Raw genomic sequence first — 23,364 nt, forward strand, 5'->3', positions numbered from 1 at the left:
ATTTACTTATATTATTATAACAAAAGCAAATAGGGTTCATGTTACATAATTATGTTTAAACAACAAATATTATGTCCAGATGTCAATATCCTAATCTGATTATCACAGGAAATGTCGGAGTTGAAATTGTAATGTAATGGACACGCGTGCCATAACTATTACTAATACACGTGTCTTATCAAAACTGAAAGAGATTTCCTTCCATTAGTTCTATATATTCATTTAAATGAAACGCGAAAAACCACCTATATTTTCAAGATCTACTTTCTACTCTTATCTCTTTCCTGAATGGATCTTTAGTCATTTACTTTCCATTCTTCATTTCTCTCTTTCTAAAACCCATCTTTACAAGCCACTTGTATATTCGTTAACAACTAAACAATTTTAAACGTTGTCTTGTGATCAGTGAGAAGAACTTCAACATTTGCTTTGTTTATCCGTACGCCCTTTTGTTATTATGAGTGATTCCCGGAAGATCCAACTATGACAGTGGCCAAGAATATGTGTTGGCGACGGTGACCAAGAAAGGTATTGATATTGGGATCATGGAAGAGTAGAGGGTGTTGGTTAATGGAAGCTATAGTGCGGTGCATTTCCGTACAACGTTGTGTTCATTGTTGCAGCCTCAAACTCATTCATGACAAACACTTTCATTGTAATTTTTTTTTAAAAAAATTGTAAATCTTCTAAGTTTGATCAAGTGATACTAAAGTACCTGGCAGAGTTTGATGGGGTTTTTTTTGGTTTTTTTTTCATTGTTATTTGTAATTAGGGGGCCAATTTTTCATCTAGGAATAAAGAAAAAAAGATACCCCTACTTAAAGAAGCATAAGAAGATAAATGTAAGAGGAAAAACCATAAAAATAATAAAAAAAGGACAATATGAGAAGGCGTGCATAAATACGCACGGTTTTATATATATATGTATGTATATATATATATGGGAAAATTACGTAGATAAACAAATTAAAAGAGGTATTTTACAATACGAGCATGGTTTTGAAATGTATCTAATTTAAACAAAAAATTCGTGTTAAAGTACCAAAAAACACACGGATAGAATTGAACCAATGAAAAGCTGACAACTGGGCTATGCTCACGTGACCCGCTTTCCCCTTTCTTTCTCTTTCTTCTTTCATTGGTTATCTTCTAAAATAACACCAGATTTCTTCTTCTCCTCACTCAAAAACAATAACTCCATCCACATATGTATTATATCCTGACTCCCGAGTGTGAATGGGTGAGCCTTAATTTATGTCACTGTGTTTCCAAAGTCCCCCTAATCCTATTTCCACACATAGTATTGAGGTCTCTGGTTTGGGATGTGTGGAGATTTGTACAGTAATAAGAGGTCGTGATGTCAAGTTTTTAGTTTTTATATAGCGGGTCTAATTGAGCTTTCATTAAAGCATGTAGAGAATAAATTGTCACAGGTAAGTGATATTGGACAAAAAAATGACAAGAACACTTGAAACACTTGAAACTATGCAAAACAAGGGCAAGGTTGTTGAAAGCTTGTTTGTGAGATCAACCAAGATTGCGGCGTGAGATGTTACAAAATTATGATTTGTGGATTATGATTAATATGCCTTTGTATATGTTTCAAATGTTTATAGTTGTTTTGGTGAACCTCGATATGTTGACTTTGTTAGACGGTAATCATGACTACTAACCGATCTTTTTCATCTTGAGACTTTTTTAGCATACAACAACAATACATTACGTTCCATTATTTTCTTAGATGTAATCAACATATCAAACTTTCTTTTCAATAATGTTACTCGTATTTTAATAGAAAGAAAATAAAGACAATGAAAAAGAAAGAGATGGAAAGGGGAAGGCTGGGTCACGTGACTACATTCTAGGTGTCAGGTTTTCATTGGGTTAATTCCATCCGTATGTTTTTGGGTACTATAACACGGAATTTTTGTTTAAATTGGATACATCTCAAAACCATGTTCATATTGTAAAATACCCCTTTTAACTTGTTTATCCATGTAATTTTCCATATATATATATATATGTGTGTGTGGAATTAACTTGCTAATCACATGTAAAAAGTTAGGTAATTAGCAAACCATGTATAAATTTAGATAATTTGTATAAAACATATACAATATTAATAAAAAAGTTTTGGTACAATCATATACAAAATTGAAAAATAAATTAGTGCACAGTAATTAAACCTTTGATTATTGGAAAAAGATTTGAGTTAATTGCTCAAAAGTTGGTTTTTTTATTTATTTAATAGACTTAATAATTAAGAACTTAATAGATTCAATCAAATTTTATTTTTTTTACTTATAATAAATAAAAATAACTTTCAATTACCAAATTTTTTACTTAATAAATATATAATACATTCAAAACTTAATAACTGAAAAAAAGAACGGGCCCATAGTTAACGAAATTTAATTATAAAAATGAATTTTTCTTTTGAAGTTTTTAAAAGGATGAAGATCCTCTAAAGTTAAGGTAACTTTATAGGTAAAGTTAGGGAATCTTGACCATTGGATTAAAATCAATGGTTGAAATATCTCAACTTTACTTATAAAGTTCATTTGAACTTTAGAGGATCTTAATCATTTTCAAAAGTTGTATAGTTTTTTATCGATAATAAAGAGTATGAAACCTAAAAATTCAAAATCAACAAATTTGGATAACTTGTTTTGCAAATTTTATCCCTGGCAAAAAGATAACTTAGTCATTTTCTTTTTCACCGAAGGCCTGTAGATTATGTTAACTATTTTAATCATAGCAAATTTTTTTTATCTATGTATATGTTTAATAAATATAAATATATTATCTAACACAACTTCATTCACCACACCACTATTATGAACATATTTAGTTGATTCATGGATAAATTGTCATAATTGATAGAAGCTTGGATGATCTATTTAGCTTGCATTTTTGCTGATTTTCAAGTTTAAACTTTTTACGACAATTAGAATGTGTCATTGGGATTTAGTCTAACTGGACATTTAATGCTTTTTATGTTTTTCAGCAAAATGTTGGTCATGGGTCAAAACCTTTGAAAGGCATATTGGAAAGTATTTGCCAATGAGGTGGAGCATGGGGGTTTTCCTAGTATTTAGCTAGTTTTTTCCAAAACGGTAGTGAGACTTCCACCGCCAGTCATGCCTTCGGATTGACTGTGTTGGTGACATGGTCAATATCTACCGGATGATGACGATGCATGCCACTGAGTCCAATCACCACTAATGTTAAAAAAAAAACAACTAAATGTATATTTTAACCATTTAAAAATTACCACAAATAAAATTACATGAAAGAAAGAAAAAGTGAAAACTTTAATGATACTCCCGACTCATATCTAGCGAAACATTTCATGCGAATTACCCGACTTTCTCACAAGAACATTTTAATGGAACATACTTGACAAACTTCATCTATTTGCGCATATTTTGGGTATGAAAAAAAAAGCTGTGCTGCTCAAAATAAAAATAAAAAGAACAAGAAACTGTAAGAAAAATAAAAACATTAAAAAGCCTAAAACCCTGGCCCTAAACCTCCTTCCGCCCCACCTTCTCCGATTTTTTATTTCAATCGATTATAATTACTTTCCCCACACACATCTCAAATTGTGGGCCTTTTTGCTCCTTGAAACATCAATTGAAAAAAAAGAAAAGGAAATGGAACATATAGATGAAGATTGCACATCTGTATTAGAACAACTCAATCTTCAAGAAAAGCAGCTCAGACATAAAAGAAGGTTTGTTTTTGTAATTTTCTTTCAAGTTACTATTGTTTGTATAATTAATTATAATTTTCCCACAAGAAAATATAATTAAAGAAAGTTTATTTTCTTCTATAAATTTATTAAAGGTGGTTACTTGGATTACCAGCTTCTAGAAAAGCAGCTGGGAAAGATGAAGGATCAAAGTTTCAAGTTGGAAGGTATGTATATACAAGATACATATTTTTTTGTTAGTTATGTTTATAAATGTGAGCTTACTTTAGTTATGTATTTTCTTGGTTCTGATTGTGTGCAGGCCTATACCTGAATACTTGCTTAGGGAAGATGATGTAAGTTGGGAATATATATATATATATATACATAGGTTGTGATTATAACAACGATAAAGAATATTCTCTAAGGTGGGTATGGGGAGGTAGGATGTAGATTGTCATACATCTACCCGGGCGTATCTTTCCATTGTTTGTGATGTTGAATTATAATTATTTGATGGGTTAATTGTTATTTGGTTTAGTAAGGAAGATGCAATGTTTTATTTGATATCCAAATCTCATGTCTTGCCAATGACTTGATGCTTTTGTGTGTTTTGTTTTGGATAATAAGAGTGATTGTCACTAGGTAAAGTATAAAAATCGTCTACTTTTGAATGTAGACAAATAAAGTAATGACTAAATGTCGGTATAATTTGATATAAGTCTTAGGTTACCAAGTTGTAGCCTGTAGGACTAGAATAGTAGAATGAAACGGGTTGCTACTATTCATTGTAGATTATAAGTCAAAAGAATAATTATTTTGTGTACTTGTAGCCCACGTCAGTATTGCTAAGACCCTTATCTTCCTATAAGTTTCTTTACATTACATCTTTTGACTTGTTTAAGATGGAGTCAGAGTCATCATGGAAGTGTAGAACTAACCCATTGCATACTTATAGTCACCCTCTCACAAGAGAGCAGACATGCGTGTAATTTAGGAGTAGGAGTAGGATAGAATGTCATTCTAAAAAAAATAGAGAAAGTGGTGTTTGTAGCTTCACTGCAAGTTTAAGCATATGATTATTAGAATCCATTGGCTTGTTACTCTAAATCCTATTTCTTGAGAAACCTATAAGAAAGTACTAGTGCTTTGGGCCACGGTAAACATTCTATTATGATGCATGAGCTTATTTTGTTGTTGTGCTGCATGATAAATCTAGTAGTCTGAAGGAAAAACTGCAATTAATGCTATTTGAGCTTTCATTTTGTGACTCAGCATATCTTATTCATGTGGTACTGATGTTCCTGAATATTTTTATTTAGGTATCCTACGAGACTATAAAATTTTTTGTTGAAAAGGTGTGTGGAAGATGTAACACTAAAAAGAAGTATAAAGTTGTTCAAGATGAAATGCAACTTATTAATTCACCTAGAGATGTCAGAGGTCTTATGTCTCTAATCGACGACATGACCAATCAAGGGCTAATTCAGTTTGCTGAGGTACTGACAGGTGGTCCAGTTAAGTTTGAGAAAACCCGTCGGATAATGAAGCAGTTTATCAGAGGATGCCTCTCAGAAATCTTCTCGAAGCACAAAAAGACAGGGCAGATAAACTTACCTGAAAATCTTCTTTTGCTGTTCAAGAATCCACTTAATTTTTGTTGGAGTAGCGAGTCTTTATTAATTCCAGACTCTGATTCCTATCAAGTTGCTGTTCATAAAATACTTAATCTACTTGAGGACTTTCCTACTCTAACCCTTTCTGCTATGCATAGGAAACTCAGGGGCACCAAAAATTACATGCCTCAGTTAATACCTAAAAAGTGTGGTTGGGGACGAGACTCATTGATCAAAAGTTTGAGGAAAAAGTCTTTGGGATTGCTTACAAAACTTAACAAAGGAGATCCATTACAGGAGCCATTAGCAAAAGCAATGGAAGTGGCAGCCTTGAATTTAAAGCTGATTCAAGGATGTCGATATGTAACTCATTTTGTACATGTTTCACCCGAAATGAATCTTTTGCAGGATAAGATTGCAATGTGTATCCAACTAATTGATCAGAGATTAAAATCATCAGCATTGAAAGATATACAAGTTCTGCTGGATCCTAAAGCAAAATCCCCGGACCGCAAATTACGAGTGCTGGTGAAGAACATGTTAACAGAGTATCTTTTTGAGTGTAGTGACATGAATAATGTTCCACATTGTTTACATAAGGTCATTGCCATTATAACTAGAAGTTCTGAAGCTCCAATTAAGCAATTGGTAGAAACGAATATAGAGGAAGAGGTAGAATGTATTTTGAGTGTGAGTGCTTCAGTGAAGCAAGTTCTGTGGGACTCAACCCCTGACCATGAGATAGACATGCAGTTTGCTGATGCATACATGGAGGATCTCGAAGACAATGATGATGATGATGATGACGACGACGACGACGATGATATATTAGAGGATATTAGTCTAGAAGAAGATAGGGAAAGTAGTGTGTCCTGTAATACAGTTGAAAAAGTATCAAATACCGGGTATAACTCTAATTCAGTTGGAAATTCAACCAAATCTAGGTCCTTGGACTTTTCAGAAGCCATCCACTCAGAAGATATACATTCGATTAGATACCAATTGGTACGCTTAATAAATACCGAACCTGTGAACGCTATTTCACCTAAAGATACCAATGATCAAGAGGGTTTTCCTCTTCTGGAAAAGGCCCAAGATCCAGTGTCTTCTAATGTCTCGTCTCCAGAAAGGAGTTTGAAATTTAATAATCCAAGCATGTGTAAAAACCAGTACCTTGCAGTTCAAGCTGCTAGTGATGAGGCAAGTATGGTAGCATATTGTCTCATTGGTCGTATGTTGGATGAGTTTGCACAAATAGAAGGATGTGAACTAAATTCTAGAGATATGTTTTATCTTGGAGCCAGAAAGCAAAAAGAGGGCAAAGGTTTTGCTTTTGTAGCTACTCTCTTCACTTCACTTCCCTTTCTCCTTTAGACATTTTTCATTATGTGTGTATTTCTTTTCTGTTAGATTGTAATGTTACATTGAGGTCAAATTGGCATACTAGCGAAGCTTTAGTTGTGGGAAAATTACAGGGGGAAATGGCTTGGTTCGGGAATGGGTCAAAATGTGTAACTTAAAACGAGTCAAAACACTTTGGGTTGGGTTTCCATGAACTTATATTCTTTTGCTAACTGAAAATTTAGTGTTCTGATTTGATTACAAAAGCTACAATATAAGAATAACAATAATCATTTTTTTGTGTGATTAAAGTGAGTAATGTGTTATGATTCTACATTGGCCAAGTATGGGATTGGTTGGTGGTTTATAAGCCTAGGTGTCCCCTTCTCCTTTGAGCTAGCTTTTGGGAGTGAGTTCTACACCTGGCTTATCGCATGATGTGAGCCTATTATGGGATGGGTTCGTATCAATTGGTATCAGAGCCGGCCCTACCTTTCGAGGTTCCAACACTCGGAGCGGTGGCCTATGGAGTGGTGGCTTGGACCCAAAAAAAAAGGTGCCAACCACGACCAACATAGCAGTGACCAACAAGGACGTTGGCTCTTCAAAGGGTGGGGTATTGTTACGATCCCACATCGGCCAAGTATGAGATTGGTTGGTGGTTTATAAGCCTAGGTGTCCCCTCCTCCTTTGAGCTAGCTTTTGGGAGTGAGTTCTGCACCTAGCTTATGGTATGATGCGAGCTTATTATGAGATGGGTTCGTATCAAACCGTCTCTTGACCTTTGTGACCTCATTCAAATTGTTTCCTCGTTAGCTAAATTTTAGAATTCTACTCATTGAATCGGCTTTTATCAAATGAAGAGGTTGAAATTGCCTCTTCTAAAGTGGACAGCCAGTAATTTCCGGTCATTGCAGTGTCCATTATCTTGTCCTTTGTTGATTGTTTTACTTAACTGGGATTTTTGTTTGTAGCTACCAGTAAGGAACCAGCATCTCACAAGGAAGATAGCTGTTCGATTTTTGTTAAGGCGGTCGAAGAGCTAGTACCCTCTTTTGCTGAATGGTACTTTCATAATTAAGTTTCATTAGTTCATTTGTATGATGCTTCCTTTTGGGATTGTCATTGACATGGCCTGTTGTCGACTTTACTTTTAAACATAATGGTAATAGTTGATAGAAAACCAGGAGATCTAAATAGTGGTTAAACAATTAATGATTATAAACATAATGCATTTGTTTTGCTTCTATAGGTTATTCGATGAGTAATTGTTAGACTTAGCAAGTTATTATTAAAAATGATATTATATATGTTCTGGCATTTGTAAATTGCATGCTTCGTTATAATGTATTAAACATAGACTCATAGTTTGTAGATATTGAATGTTTATAGGGTTTAGAGAGTTGACTTATCGTAAACAGGTTTATATTATCTTATTGCAACTGTCCACATGGAAGTTCTGTTTATAGTACTTTTACGATTTAACCTCAATCTAGTATTAGCACTTGGTATTGTACAAATTTGAATTCTTCTTGATTTCTGTTGTGGGGTTGCTACTATTAATCATGTTTATAGATGTTAGGATTATGTGAGATCTTTTTATGGATACAAATATTATTTTATCATTTGTTACTTATTTTTCTGGTATACTGGTGCTTTCAGAGATTAAAATACCTGTTTCTACTTGCAGCGAAACAGCTAGACTAAATGAATTGATGGGTCAAGCATCAGTTAAGGCCATTGGTACATAAAGAAGGGATTACTGAATACTGATGGACATTATTTTTTTGCTAATCGGTCAAACTAACACATGACTCAACATAGTATATACAAGGGTGCTGCTGAGTCTATTTTTGAATTTTGAGGAATATCCAAGACATGATCTGTATGTGAGCCTGATGATGATTAACACGTAAAGTTGAAACTGCTTCAGCATGATTTGGTGCATGGGCCTATATCAGAATCCACTAGTGTCAAAGTATGTGTCACTTTGCTCATGAATGCTTAATTAAATCTACTTCATGGTCTCATATCTACGACAATTGCAGGTAATGTTGGTTGATGCTGCTCTGGTTAGTTGGTTAGTTACGTACCCACTTTTTTGATTTCCACTCCTTGCTTTTTTGGTTATAAAGTGGAAAGGTTGTGGACTTGTGGGCTGGTGTCTGCAAAAAATGAATGTGTCTCGGGTATGTGGATTGCATCTAAACCGCCCCAACCATTATACCATGTACTGTAATCTTGAACTCTACTTGACAAATACTGTACCTAACATGTTCAGTTATTATAGGCAAAGCCATCTGCGCATTACATCAAAAGGGTGATCTGATCTCTTTCATATTTACATCATTTTCACCATAGAAAAACAAACTTAAATTACATTTGTGTGATTCTTTTAAGTACGCAAGCAAAACTTCATTTACTTTTATTGGTCGAGCCTTCCCTAAGTAGGCGGATATTTATGTGAAATATCTCTTTTCCCCCTTTTTCATTTGCTACTGTTGTTGTTCTTATAATTTTGTTTTGTATACAGTTTCATGTATATTGTAATTACTTTTTGATTAAGGCCATTACAAGAAATGGTAGATGCATATTAATTATTTTGGGTATTCTTGAATACGCCCTGAGCTTAACCTAATCACATCCCTACATAACACTAATAATCAATCAACTTATTGTGTCACATTTAATCTCATCCTATCATACTTCGTGTCACCTTCGACCCATTATATCTCCTCATAAGTCATAAAGTAAATATCTGGTAATTAAAAACCACAAAGCTGAAAAATGAAAATGATTCATTAATGGGGAAAGTAGTAGGTGAGCATGAAAGAAAATGTCATGAAAAAACTAATACGGGGTATAAGATTTTGCTGTAGTTGTTTGAGTTTGACCAAATGGTTCACCATAGTTAAAAATAATCAGGGTATCATAACTACCATTGTAATATCATAAAATCAAAAAATTACCATCTCATCCAAATTATTAAGTATTTAACTTGCTAAAGGTAAGAGTAATATAGTCATTTTGCAATGACACAATGAATAATCTACTCTTAAATCTTTAATTTTTTTTATAAAAAAATACTTATATTGGGACGGATGGAGTACTTTTAAGATAAAGAAACTCATATAAATGATCTCAAAAAGTTGTATAACTCAATATTCGTTAATTAAGGAAGAAGGTAAGTTAACGAGCTGGTGAACTAATAATATTAATCGGATTTTATGCAACAATTTTAACTCACGTTGACAAATTTTTGATTCGTTTGATGATATTTTTTGTGTGCATATATTAACACCATATTGATACTACTATCTATAATCATCAACAAGGTCAAATGGTGACACTTTGCTTGTCATATTCATTCTATTGAACTATGTTAATATAGCAACAAACCTTTTAACGTATATTCACCTTAGAGCTTTCGATATCACATCATCACCATCGATCTAAGTCTTAGGGTGGCAGTCAACGAAACCGGTCGCAGATACCTAGCCGTTTCTCTTAATAGAAGTCAAAATTATAACTTAAAACTAAATTTGAAATCATATATTTCATCGTTCGTAAAAGAATTCACCCGGTAGAATTCTAGTATACAAGAATAAAAGAAAACCAAAAGGGTTCTTACATCACACTCAAGCATAATAGAGGGGTAGAACTTATAGAAAAGTGTTTGTGTGTGTATATATATATTTGGCTCCCCGAGAACAAAGGAAGGAAAGGAGAGAGAAGTCGCAAGTGACAGGAGGCCCTCTGAGTGAAAAACAAATCAACCAACCTCCTCTCATTTTTGCCACCGTCTCTTTCTTTCTTTCTTTCCACCTTCTCTACAGACACACACCAAATTCTGAATCCCTCTCTAGGTAATTTCTATTTTTTTACTGTCCCTCTTTACTACTTCTAATTTCTTTTCAAGATTTTAATCAAATTTGTGGCGGGAATCGCTATATTATTATTATTTTTTATTATTTTTTCTATAAATTACGTATCTTTTTTCAGCTTCTTGTAAAGGGTTTCTCTTCTTTTTTGTTTATATATTTTCCATGTGATCAAGCTTTCATCTTTATCATTATTGTTATTATTCAAGATTCGTTAATTGACTCATTTTTATTGTTTTGTTAAAACCCACCTGGAAAATTAGTCTTTTAGGGTTTGTAAATGCTGCATGACATTCAATTTAGATATTTGGATTTGGTAGGCAAGAAAGTGTTGTATATAAAAATAATGCCCCCCTAAAAATAGTTATCAAATGACACTGTACAATAATCTTTTCAGTAGCCCTAAAGGGTTAGTGAAATCTTTTTATTTATTTTAATTTAATATTATGTTGTTTATGGGTTTTTCAGGTTATTATATTTAATAAATTTATGTATAACTCAGTTTAAGTAATTACAAAGTGTTTACATTCCTTAATTAAGAAACCTTTTTTTATGGAAATGATTAGCTATTAAAAACCCTATATTTTTGATTATTAATTTAGGGGATTTTTTTTAATTTTGTGCAGGTGAGTTGGTGGATGAAATGCCATTATATAAAAGGAAACCTTTTTCTCTTTTGGAAAGGCCTGATGATTTGAAGTCAGATGAGCTGGTGTTTCAAATTCGATTTACGAAAGAGATTTTTCGTGATTATTGGTACCTTCCCAATCTCTATGCTTTCGTCTGTGTTGGCTCCCACTTGCATTTTAAAAGGATATGTGTTCCAAATATTAAGTTCATACCATTCAGAAACTAACTTTAATAAGACTCTCTAATTTGTCTGAAAGTCCTTTGGCCAAGAAAAATGTATTGCATTTCCAACATTTTAGCATCAGTGTTCATATAGGCTTTTCGAAATATTTGCTATTTTCTAGGCAATTGTTTTAGGGTTTTAGAGCAGGGTATACATTACGGTAACAATCTATACGTGGTGCTTTGTAAGATGTTTGCTTTCGTTATCTTATTTTACGCTACAAAAAGGTTTTGGTTATGCACAGGATACGCCCTAGAAGTAAAGGTTTACTGTCTAACATGTTTTATTTGGGTTAATATAGCCTGTAATTCCTTGATTAGTAAAAAAACTTGATATTAATACCCTTTCACTGTGTAAATGTATACCGAAAGTTGCAAAGATGAAGGCTTAATGTGAATGTGAGTGCCAATTTCGAGGATTGTGGTTTTCTACACTAGATCTGACTTACTTTGGACCGATTTTGTACTTGTAATTTTGTAAAACAGACTTCTGCATGAAAAGGATAGAGTATTAGTTTTGTGTTGAGAAGTGTGTGTACTATCCCAAATGATAAGTGCACTCTTATTTTGACTGAGATATGTTTGTTTTTATTAGCGAATATTTGAAACGGATAAATCTGTATCGTCAAAGAATTTGGACATGCAAGAGCACCGGGAAGCTCAACCTGACTTATGAGGAGGCGTTAGTCTCAGAAAAACAGGCCAGTGAGAAGGTTCAGCAGTTCCCCAAAGAACTCATGGAGCCTGTGCTGCGGGAAGTTCAATTCAGTAATAACTCTTTCTATTTTTTTTCTATATTGTATTTTACCTTTTCTTTTATCTACTTTTCATGTTAAAACCTCTTCAAGTTGACTTGCAGTTTCATCATGTCTTTATATGCTAGTAATGTTTCATAGAGAATATTCTAGCTATGTTAGTTCGCTGTACTTACTGTCCAGTTTTAAAATTTTAGTGCATGTCTATCTTCATTTGCTTGATGTTTCAGTTCCTATCGTTTCTACCACCTATCATAATAATTTCCAAATGTTTCTACGCCTATGTCTTGTTCTACATATATACCGAAAAAAAATTTTAAAAAAAGATTAACAGTTGGAAGAGACTTACACAAAAGCTTATGACTTTTGACCGCGTAGTTTGGTCTATGAAGTTAATGAAATTTCACTCTTAAGAATACAAGCCTAAAAATCTGCAAATGGGAAATTTTGGGATAGGATTTTTGAGCTATTAGAAGCAGTTGCTGGTATTAAGTGCTGTCTGTTTGACCATTTAAGTTTAATTTACATATAGACCACACACCAAATGATCTTTTCCAAATGCATTTTAAAAACATTATGGAATTGATGCTTGTTCAAGTGAACATGTTCTGAATAAAGAGAGTTTTAGGTATTAACTTTCTTTCTCTGATTAGACTTAAGAGAGCGTGACTCCTTAGTGTCCTGCTCATTTAGTTTCATGAGGTAACTGCTCCTTTTATCTCAATTTTACATATCATTGATTCTAGATAATTTCTTTGAGTGTTTTACTATTTTTGTTTTCCATCAAAGTCAAAAAAGCATATATTACTAGTAATCCTACTGACTGCACAAAAGTGTTCTTATTAACATATTGTGTTAGCTAGTAAGGGTGAGATTGGCCTGGATTTTTTCAAAAGAGCTCAAGTATTTTAGCTTTAAAAGTTATAAGGTTAAAGAGCATATTTGAAAAAGCTTCGCTATCATGGCTTTTTGAAATGGGCCTTTTTCGCTCAAATAAGCTTAAAAGCCAAAAGCCATTTGCCAAAATTTTGGGGTTTGTGTTTAGATCACATTAATAAGCTCTTTGAATTTCTAGGCCAAACACCCTATAAAGTTCAATAGTGGGTGTGATTTTCGTAGGGTACTTGGATGTGTGATAAGCATGTCATGACTACTTTTTTCACCAGTGCCCTAATATTTATACCTGATGTTCTGAATAGAATTATTTTAGTTCACAAAGAAGCATGCGTTATTGTTTCATGTTGTTTTTGGTGTTTACAGGCATGCTCACTTTAAGAGATCTGTCAAGTACTATCTCTGCAAAGCTACAGGAGCGCTTGTTAGAGGGAACTGAAATATATGGAAGAAAGAACAATCGGATATATCCATGCAAAATAGTAAAAGTAATAGATGAGGAAGTTGAAAAAACACAATATCAGGTAGCATGGCTTGATAAAGATAAGAAAGTAACTGAAAATGCCGTTGTGAGCGGAGAAGATTTGATTAAGAAAAAGTTGCCTTTTGCTAGAGATGTTTTGAAGTCTTTCATCAGAGAGTCCACATATAGGAGTTGTCCTTGGGTGCTTCACGATAAATTGGCCATGAAATATGGGATTTCCACTAATCTTCCAGAAGAGTTGAGGAGCAAAATTTCGCCCAAGAAGAGAAAAGACAAGGTAACATCTCGCTGATTAAAAATGTTAAGGTTTTTAATTCTTTTGGTCTTTAACCATTATCATTTTGTGGGTCCCATTTATATATAGATTATGATAAGCTGTGTTGGACCAAGAGGCCTTTGGCCTAATGGACTAATGATAATTAGAGGTGGCAAGGTGGGACATCTTGTATCGGGTCAAAGCCGGTCCTTTGGTGCGGGTTAGACAGGGCAAGTCTGGTTTACCCGCAGTCACTTTTTGATCATTGCTTTCATTTTGATTAAAAAACATGTTATCACAATGATTATCCCTGTCTTTTGGTAACGCGAGTTACGGATAGACTTTAGCCGATTCTCAACCTGTTCATTCTCATTCTGGGAAAATCAAACTTCCATCAAAGAGAAGCAAATGAAAGGGGCTAATTTAAAACCCTCTGGTAAAATAAGAACAGCCCCCACTCCTTTGACCCATCTTTCTTTTGGCTTTTTTTTTTTCTTTTTTTCTGCTCATTTTTAGATATATCACGAATGAAACCGACTCATTCTTGTTGCCACCTGTAGCCCAGTCTTAACATATTAATACTAGTTTCCTATATTTATATACATTCACAAGTCATGACCAAACTTCCATAACATATTAGTATTAATACTTAATAAGGCATTTAATGCTCAAATAGTTGATTTATTAAATGTCTGTTCAAATAATACTTTTAGAGTGTAACTATTTCAAAGCTTTGTGCGAAGAATCATTCAGTGATCCCAAGCAATTTGGTACATCCGATCCGGAAGGGCCGGAACGGAAATCATGTATGGTTCTGTGATCCCTGTGACTATAGGGCAAAGTAAATAGAGAATCAAGGAAAATGGTATAAAAGCTTGGAATCTCTATTTCTTCGATAATCAGTTGATCCCTGATTTTTATTTGTTCAGGAAGCAAACAATGGAGAACGTAAGCGAAAGAAGCTGAACAATGATGCAAAAGATGGTATGAATTGTAATGTTAGTTGCTTTTAGATCGTGTTGGTTATAGATGATTTGCATCATATTAGTTCTTTATCTTCTTGCATGGTTAAAGTGATGTTTTTGACAAATTTCTGATGATTAATCTATACATAACAGAAGATGATGAGCCTATCAAATATCCGATCGACGATTTGTTGGTGCGACCTGCTGCAGATGATCCTGTTTTTACTGCTCGCCCAATACCAAGCAGAAATTTTAACGTTCCCATGGATTGTGTTGGTGATCTTTTGATGGTTTGGGATTTTTGTTCTTCTTATAGCAAACTATTGAACTTGTCTCCATTCTCACTAGATGACTTTGAAAATGCACTGTGTTATAAAGAAAGCAATATAGTTCTTTTAGTGGAATCCTATTCTGCTCTTCTTCGCATACTTATGAAGGATGATGGGGACTATTATATAGCTTTGCAGAAGAAAAAACGGAAGCCAAAGGTTCACTATATGTTTTTCTTTTAATCCTATTGCCTTAGCTCTGTTGACATAAAGTGTGGGTCTGGTAAACGGGTCATTATAATACAGGTCGAGCTGACCTACCTAAACTCTTTCCTCTCCATTTATTGAAAGTTATTAGTACTTGATGTATTATGATTTCAAGTTCTATACTTTTATAATAATGCCAAACTGATTTTTACGAGATAAATTATTTTAGGAGGTTTTAAGCATTTCAATGCATATTGGGCAACTTTACCCGTTATTTTATTAATAATTGAAATTTCTATCCATTTTATGTTTCTTATGAAACTTATTATAGTTTCGTTTAACTCTTGTTTAGTGAATAACCCTTTCTTTATCTTTCATATTACAGATTACATTGATCACCTGGACAGATTACTTGTGTGATTTCTTGGAATTGATCGGAAATGCAGAATTAGCTGCTCACATAAGTACTATTAAGCGGGGACATTATGGTCTACTGGATATGCATAGTAAGCTAGCTATCTTTTGCGAATTGGTTGCTCATGTTCTTTCAAGTGACATCATGAGAGAAAAGCTGGACGAGTATATTGAAGAGCGGAAAGCACTTGCATCAGAAAAACGAGGCAAGGCACTGGAAGAAGGGAAAAAGAGGAGAGAGAAAAAAGAAATGATGAATAGTCAGAATGGAGATGTTGCAAAGAAACAGAAGGAGAAAACTTCATCTAAGGAGCAAAATCAAAAACATGCATCAGAAAACAGGTTCCAAGTGTTGTTTCGCTTATTTCATTTCTTTTTCTGGAAATGCAAGTGTTGTTTTTTATATCTATCTGATGATCAAGTTTGTAGTTGGAAGGTAATTTTTGAATGGTTTTGTTAATGGTGTACAGTGTGAAGGAGGTCAAGAAATCTGAGAAGGATGCGAAAAGGGTAAATCTAGATACAGAACTTACAATCGCTAGTATCAAAGCATCAGTTGGAAAGGGGTCTAAGAAATCGACCGATGTTGAGAAGAAAGAAGCAGATGATGAAACAAATATAGCACAAAGAGTAAGGCTTCCGTGTGTCTGTGTGGGTGCTGAAAATGTTTCTTACTATTTCCTAGAGAATCCTATTAGTACCTGCCCCAATATATATAGCATCACCTCTATGTCAAACTGCTATTAACACTATTATTTTATGAAACATGTACCTTTAAGTTATATCATTTCATAATATAAAATTTTATAAAGTGATGGTTTTATGTAGAAATGGCTATTTCAACATCGATTTTGGTTATAGCTCATTTGCAACGTTCAATTCTTCAAAATTTAAAAGCATAGCTGTAAGTGATGAGTTTTAGTTGTGTCGAGCAAGTCAAATGTCCCCTGACGTGTATTAAAATGCTCACAACTTGTTTAAGAACTTACATTTATGTGTTTTAGGATAGGTTTTGAGATCATATGTTGCAACTTGTTTCGTTTGATCTTTTTTATAGGTTTATATGTGAGAATATTATCAATTATCTAATCTGTTTGTGTTTGCAGAAACAATATCTGGAAAGAGAAATGGAGAAGAGATTTGTACGCTCTAACCCATTAGGTAAAGACAGGGATTATAACAGGTACTGGTTTTTCCGCAAGGACTCGAGGATTTTTGTTGAAAGTTGTGACCACAAACAGTGGGGCTACTACAGCTCTAAAACGGAGGTATTAATTGTATTTTTACTTACATGTTCAAGTTGACTATGGTTTCTCATATTCTTGACTCTTCTTCTTTCTTCTATATAAAGCTCGACTCTTTAATGAGCTCACTGAATGAGAAGGGCGAGCGGGAAAAGGCACTCAAACAGCAACTAGAGAAACGTTATAATAAAATCTCGTAAGATTCCTCAACTTGCTTTATGCTTTGACTTGGCTTGTTTTAGTTGAGACATTCAATTAAGTCTCTTCGCATGAAAGTTGATTAAAAAAAAGATTATGAAGAATTGTGAAAAACAAAATAAACATATGTATCAAGTTGTTTTCTTGCTTCAAAAAGCCTTGTACCATAAATATTTACATTGTATAATGGCTTACGAGGTATCACTATGAATGAAGTCATCCAGGAAGATGATTTGTTTGTAGAGTTGGGAATATCAACCCAATTTTGTAAAAATGAGTCAATGGATTGGATAAAAATTGATCTTAAAAGGAAACAGGATTCTATAATTGAAGAGTCATCAAATGTATACTGTGTTTAAAACCTTGTGCATCATTCAGAAAGTGGTTATTTATGAAAGTTTGATTTGTGATTAGGTTTAACTCAACCTGACCTGTCCCATTTTAATCGGTAGCAAAATTTTGATAGTTTTTATTTATTTATTTATTTGCATTTTGCTATAATTCTTTCGTCTGTGACTTGGACCGATGAGCTAGAGTAACATTGTCACTGATATGGGTAGATGTGGAACGCTGATTGGGTTGGGTAAATCAATAAATATTTTACTATTTTTCCCTCAAATATAAAGGTTCTTTCTACTAGTTGGGTGTGCCAAATATGATGACAAATGTTATACTCCGTATTATTTTTGTTTCAGTGTTGGTTTAATTGATTTGATAATATGATTTAAAACAAACACGTAAATGTTTGTTTTACCAATCAGAGAAGTGAACATTGTAGATGGAGACAATTAAATGCAAATGTAACTCTGTATGCAACTGATTAGTTGTAAACTCTTACCAGAGGTGAAATGCAGAAAATATCAAAAGAGGCTCACAGGATCCAAATGGAGGAAGAAGCTGCAGTACGTAGGTCAAGTCGTGTACGTGCCCCACCAAGGGAGAATCCTGCTCGTGCTTTTCTCAAGTATGTCAATAAGCTCAAAGAAGACTAGATATCCTAACTAATAAACGAATTTTGTTTTCCTTTTTTTTTGTGGGATAGCTGGATAGTGATACTTCATAACTCTCAAAAAAATTTTCTTTCTGGGAGGAATTAAGTCCTGTAAGTCCAATGATGGACATACATGTATTAGTCCTCCATGGAAGTTTTTGCCCTATCTCTAGCCTTAGGCCTTTATGAAGTGCAGATTGGCTTCAAAGTTTTACAGCATTTATGAATTATATATGATTGTCACTGCTAAATACGAAAAATTGCACTTGAATGCCAAATTGTACTCAAAAGCGAAATTTTCCCTACGTCCCTTGATAATGATGTCGACAGTTTATCATACATAATGTTCGAGTTTGTTGAGTAACTTGTAAGCATGTAATACAAAACGTTGGATTTTTGAGAACAATGCTACATTTCAAAAGTTATTTCATCTTTTGGATATAAAACATATCTGCTTACAAAATGGTGTCTCAAAAAAACATGAAGTGTCAATGCAATTGATACTAACATTGTGCATGTAACTTAATATTCTATCTTTTTTTTACTGACAACAAACGGAATCGTCCAGGTAGTCCGTACAGGGTGACCCATTAACAAAATACCACCGCTTAGCTTAGCAAATCAAGACCCTCTCGCTTATGCATTCCAAGTAGCTCCATATTCGTGGAAAATCCAACAATATGTTCCTCAGTTTACACGACAACAAATTATTATACGTAGTGATAACATAGGTTAAATCTCAAAAATGTATCGATAGACCACGAATATACCACTAATTTGAATCATATTAGAAATCATTAATTAAGATATAATATACTCAAAATTTAATTATTAATGACAAAAAGAAAAAGAACCGGCCTTACGTGTGTTCTTGGAATTAGTAGAATGTAAATAAGATATATGGAAACTACAGTGGTAGATTATACTCAATATTAGAATAATTAATTAATAACTAGAAGTATACCCGCGCGATGCGGCGGTGGTAGTGGAGACAGGTGGCGGTGTTGGTGTTGGCAACCGGCCATGGCGTTAGGTGGTGGTGATGACGAAGAATGTAAAAGTAATTGATGAAAAATGGTTAATGTTAAAAAAATTATGCTGTAAATGATTGAATTAAAGATATTATAAAGGTATTAAGTGTAGATGTTGGTAGTAAACAAAGAGGATGGACATAATTTTAGTCTCATTAAATCATTTTTCAAAGTTGGAATAGGTTTGCTATATAGAAAAATATTTGCACGTTGTAACTCTGGATTATAAGCCAATTGAATTTCTATAGCCATTGGGGTGTTAGCCCAGTGGTCAGGAGTTTTTCCACAAAGTGATTTCCTCCTGGGAGGTCTTAGGTTCGAATCCTGCCACATGCAAATGTGGCGAGGGGCTTTAGCAATGTTATACCCATCTAACACATGGGGAGCAAACCCTTTAGGGCATTGCCAGGAGACGAACCGGCGTGGGCGCATCCGCATGGATGGTGTTAGCCATTTATCCATTGCTGCCTTTAAAAAAAAAAAATTCTATCATTCATCTCAAAAATAAGCTATTCAAAGAATTGTGCACGATTAGTTTAACGATCTTTACAGTTTACACAAGTCCATTAAAACTCCGTAGTAGATTAGTTACATAAACCTATAAAGTCACGTCTAAACCACCATGAAAACATTTTCAAAAACGGATTGAGATTTAAATATTATATTTTAATCTTGACCATTGGATTTAATTCAATGACCAAAGTTGATCCAACTTTATCAACTTTAGGAAATCCTAATCCTTCAAAAACATATATAATCTAATATATATAGTATATAACTACCAAGTGAATTACTACAGCACTTGTATTAAATCTAATAAGGGTAAGCAGTTTTACAATCCGAAAATTTCATGAATGATGCAAGCTGTGAAGTTATTTGATCCGAATCACAATAAACAACTCAAATCAAGGAACAAAAAAACTTATATAAGATAGTTATTACAAAACTCTAACAAAAAAACCCTGGGGGATGTGGCACCTGCATTGGCCACAGGAACAGCAGAAGTGGACAATGTACAGCAACGTTGGTAGTCGGGGATGGAGCACCTGCAAGGCAACATGGATATCAGTTGCAGGAGATGGAGGACCTGTGTCGGCAATTATGTGAGGAAAAAAAAATAGAAAGTCAAATATGAAAAACATGTAGCTAAAAGAATCAAAAGTCATTTTATATCACAGATACAAATACCGACTTGAAAAAGAGGAATTGGATAAAGCTTTTAATGTTGGCGGGTGATATTACATGTCTTATCAAACTACAATAAATTGAAGGAAGCTACCATACAACAAACTGAAGGACGCAAGCAATACCGGATACACTTGAGCACTTAAATGCCAACAGAGTATTAAACAATGACACCAAAGTAAAAGAGTTCTAATGACCAATAAGCACCCTTAAACACTAAAACACCAACCATACATAGAGCTAGAAAGCTGCCATTAAAACAAATTATACTCGTTTATGGTAAAAATAGAAGGGTTTTTTATATTACATTATTGAATAAAATTTGCATGTCCAAGATAAATTAATGAATAATTGAAATCCCGATGATGTTTCAATGATTTATTAGTTTGTGCATTGCGAGCAATTTGAGAACCAGAATACACAATTATCATGAATAAGGAGTTTGACTAACAACTAAAAATATAAAAAAACGACATTTGATATACATAAACATGGTCAAAATACAATATGATATTATGATGGATTCAATTGATTAATTTTTCGGAACCAATTGGTTTAATACCCATAAGCAATGATGAATATAATTAGCAAACCAATATGGCAAAATTTCAAAAGAATGCACTGAAAAGTATAACCTGTTTTTAATTGCGTATATTTCCTCTCCCATTGCTAGGAACCAGATATATGTACCTATAAAAAAACTAAAAATCATAACTAATCATACATATATATGTAAAAAAGGAAGAAATAAAATAAAATTAGGCACAACACCATACGAACCTTAAAAACCAGATCGCCGCCAGCATGTGGTTGTGACGATGTATCAGGTGCTAAATGAACCCTAGAGACCCACCAGATCGCGGCCCCGATGTGGTGGTGCTGATGTATTATGAGCCTTATAAACTCACCAGATCACCGCCGCCGTGGCATTTTTTAGTATGGTATCCATGTGGTGGTGATGATGCATCGGCGGCTAAACCAACCGCCGTAAAAAACCAACCAGATCCGGTGATGGTGGTGGTGATTATGAAGAATCCGGCGATGATTTCCGGCGGGTATGATGGTGGTGATGATGAATCAAGCGGCGATTGGAAATAGAAGAAACACATTAAATCCGACGAGGTGGTAAATGGAGGCAGCAGATCAAAAAATAAGTAGATTAATGGATGGATTGATGGCGATTTGGTGTGGAATTGGATTAAACAAAACATGAAGGACGGTATGCATTGAGTGTGTGTTCAAATACCTAATATGTATATATATTTCTTAATAGACAAAAAAATTTTTTTTGGTAAGCAAAAACTACGATTGAATTGATTAGTGTGTGTACAGCGACGGAGGTTGAGAGGGAAGAGAGAGATAGGCACAACTGAAAGTGTGTGTGCTACCTTCCCTTCCTTCTCTGTCAGGGCGGGAAAAAGACCGGCTCTCTAGTTCTGTTCTTTTTTTTTCAGTCGAAGCCTTTGGGGTCAATTACGGTAAATGCCAAGGGTAAAGTTGGTATTTTAAAGATAGGATTGTCTAATTTAAAAAGGTTCTTTTTCTGTTATTAGGTAGTATAGGTAAAAAAGGGCCCTACGTGTATTTTTGGAAGTACTCGTATATTTCTGTAGGAGTAAGGCCTCTCCCCTGGGGCGATACTAAATGGGGGGCAAGGGGGTCCAATGCCCCCCTCTAAATTTAAATTTTGTCATGTATTTTAAAATTCTTCATAAATTTTTAAAATTTTTTTATAGGTTTTTAACATTTTGTTCCCTTTTAGATTTATTTTTCATAAGTTTTCTAAGTTTGCCCTTTTTTGAATTTTTTCCTGGTACCGTCTCTGTCTCTCCCTATAGCTTCATCGACCGCTCGCCGATGAAGTCTTTGTGGTCGAAGCTATAAGGAGCTCCCTCGTCGACGGCCATTTGTTCCAAGCTTTTCGATCCATCGATGGGCGAAGACGAGAGGGAGGAGCGTGGGGTGGGGTCGGTTAACGGAAACAAAAACAAAAAAATTCAAATTTTTTTAAAACTAAACGGCTAGTTTATTTTATTTTATTATTATTTTTTTTAACTTTTCATCTATATATACTACCATTTCACATCTCATTCTTCATCACCTACTCCATTTTCTTCACAATTCATTCCATTTTCTTTACACTATCAATAAAATCTTTCACTCTATACATTTTCACTAAATATGTTGAGTTCCGACGAAGATTCAGTCTCATACATTCGTAAGTATACAATAGATGCCGAAATCTTAAACACTTTCATGACGTTCGTTGACGAAGAAGAAGAAGAAGAAGAAGAAGAAGCAGAGAGCTCAAGAATGGCAATCAGACCAAAAATACCAAGAAGAACAATACCCAGAAACCATGTGGAAGCCGCCACACGTTTATATAATCATTACTTTGCCCCGCAACCCGTTTACCCTGCCGATTATTTTAGAAGGCGTTTTCGAATGCCCAAAGAAATGTTTCTTCGTATAGTGAACGATATACATCACTTTAACGCCATACAACCATTACCAAAACACTTTGCATTCTTCCACGACGCTGCAACCGACGTTACGGGTCGCCCGTCGTTAAATATTTTTCAAAAATGTACTTCCGTTGTACTACAACTAGCTTATGCTTCTACTGCCGACCAGTTAGATGAATACCTCGAAATGGGTTCCCAAACGTCTGCCGATTCTTTTAACTACTTCTGCAAATGTCTTGTTCAGTTATATCACTCAGAGTTTTTGAGAAAACCGACGCAAGAAGATGTTAACCGCGTGACCGCTAAACACGAGGCGGTGCATGGTTTTCCAGGTATGCTTGGAAGCATTGATTGTATGCACTGCGCATGGAGAAACTGCCCAACGGCATGGAAAGGCCAATACACTCGTGGTGACAAAGGACATCCAACGATTATGCTTGAAGTGGTTGCTTCATATGATTTGTGTATTTGGAATGCTTACTTTGGACCCGTCGGTTCGAACAACGAGATCAACGTCCTTAATGAATCTGACTTGTTCGACCAGCTTCTCCAAAATAAAGCTCATGCGGTAAATTTCACCGCTAATGGCCAACAGTTTACAAAGGGTTATTATATAAGCTGA

At 34.3% G+C, this 23,364-nt stretch overlaps 3 protein-coding genes across 4 annotated transcripts; all 3 read left to right on the forward strand.

The window, feature by feature from the left end:
• Positions 1–3,517: 3,517 nt before the first annotated feature.
• LOC122578945 lies at positions 3,518–8,969 on the forward strand. 2 transcript variants are annotated; one of them, XM_043751007.1, is made up of 7 exons: positions 3,518–3,736; positions 3,850–3,921; positions 4,017–4,050; positions 5,017–6,634; positions 7,626–7,716; positions 8,342–8,629; positions 8,700–8,969. In XM_043751007.1, the coding sequence occupies exons 1-6, from the start codon at positions 3,657–3,659 to the stop codon at positions 8,400–8,402; spliced, it is 1,956 nt and encodes a 651-aa protein (XP_043606942.1). In that variant the 5' UTR covers positions 3,518–3,656; the 3' UTR covers positions 8,403–8,629; positions 8,700–8,969. The 2 variants fall into 2 exon arrangements, with proteins under 2 accessions (XP_043606942.1, XP_043606951.1); XM_043751016.1 differs by having other exon boundaries at positions 3,708–3,736; positions 3,870–3,921.
• Positions 8,970–10,362: 1,393 nt separating this feature from the next.
• Positions 10,363–18,332, forward strand: LOC122609582 (DDT domain-containing protein DDB_G0282237). The gene is made up of 11 exons (XM_043782612.1): positions 10,363–10,517; positions 11,159–11,288; positions 11,980–12,152; positions 13,400–13,794; positions 14,703–14,757; positions 14,892–15,226; positions 15,600–15,970; positions 16,099–16,258; positions 16,735–16,896; positions 16,980–17,068; positions 17,912–18,332. Exons 2-11 carry the CDS (start codon positions 11,176–11,178, stop codon positions 18,060–18,062), a joined length of 2,004 nt encoding a protein of 667 aa, XP_043638547.1. The 5' UTR covers positions 10,363–10,517; positions 11,159–11,175; the 3' UTR covers positions 18,063–18,332.
• A 4,126-nt stretch (positions 18,333–22,458) lies between these two features.
• Positions 22,459–23,364, forward strand: LOC122593263. The gene has a single exon (XM_043765653.1). It carries the CDS (start codon positions 22,459–22,461, stop codon positions 23,362–23,364), a length of 906 nt encoding a protein of 301 aa, XP_043621588.1.

The sequence above is a fragment of the Erigeron canadensis genome, chromosome 1, assembly GCF_010389155.1.
Source record: "Erigeron canadensis isolate Cc75 chromosome 1, C_canadensis_v1, whole genome shotgun sequence".
NCBI classification, from domain to species: Eukaryota; Viridiplantae; Streptophyta; class Magnoliopsida; order Asterales; family Asteraceae; genus Erigeron; species Erigeron canadensis.

What these genes read in the sequence shown, in the direction of transcription:
- LOC122578945 (XM_043751007.1), top strand. Translation starts at nt 3,657, where the DNA reads ATGGAACATATAGATGAAGATTGCACATCTGTATTAGAACAACTCAAT. An exon ending in AAAGCAAAAAGAGGGCAAAG is followed by an intron (nt 6,635 to 7,625) that starts GTTTTGCTTTTG and finishes TTTTGTTTGTAG; the next exon opens with CTACCAGTAAGGAACCAGCA. An exon ending in GTACCCTCTTTTGCTGAATG is followed by an intron (nt 7,717 to 8,341) that starts GTACTTTCATAA and finishes TTCTACTTGCAG; the next exon opens with CGAAACAGCTAGACTAAATG.
- LOC122609582 (XM_043782612.1), top strand. Translation starts at nt 11,176, where the DNA reads ATGCCATTATATAAAAGGAAACCTTTTTCTCTTTTGGAAAGGCCTGAT. An exon ending in GCTGCGGGAAGTTCAATTCA is followed by an intron (nt 12,153 to 13,399) that starts GTAATAACTCTT and finishes TGGTGTTTACAG; the next exon opens with GCATGCTCACTTTAAGAGAT. An exon ending in CCAAGAAGAGAAAAGACAAG is followed by an intron (nt 13,795 to 14,702) that starts GTAACATCTCGC and finishes TTATTTGTTCAG; the next exon opens with GAAGCAAACAATGGAGAACG.
- LOC122593263 (XM_043765653.1), top strand. Translation starts at nt 22,459, where the DNA reads ATGTTGAGTTCCGACGAAGATTCAGTCTCATACATTCGTAAGTATACA.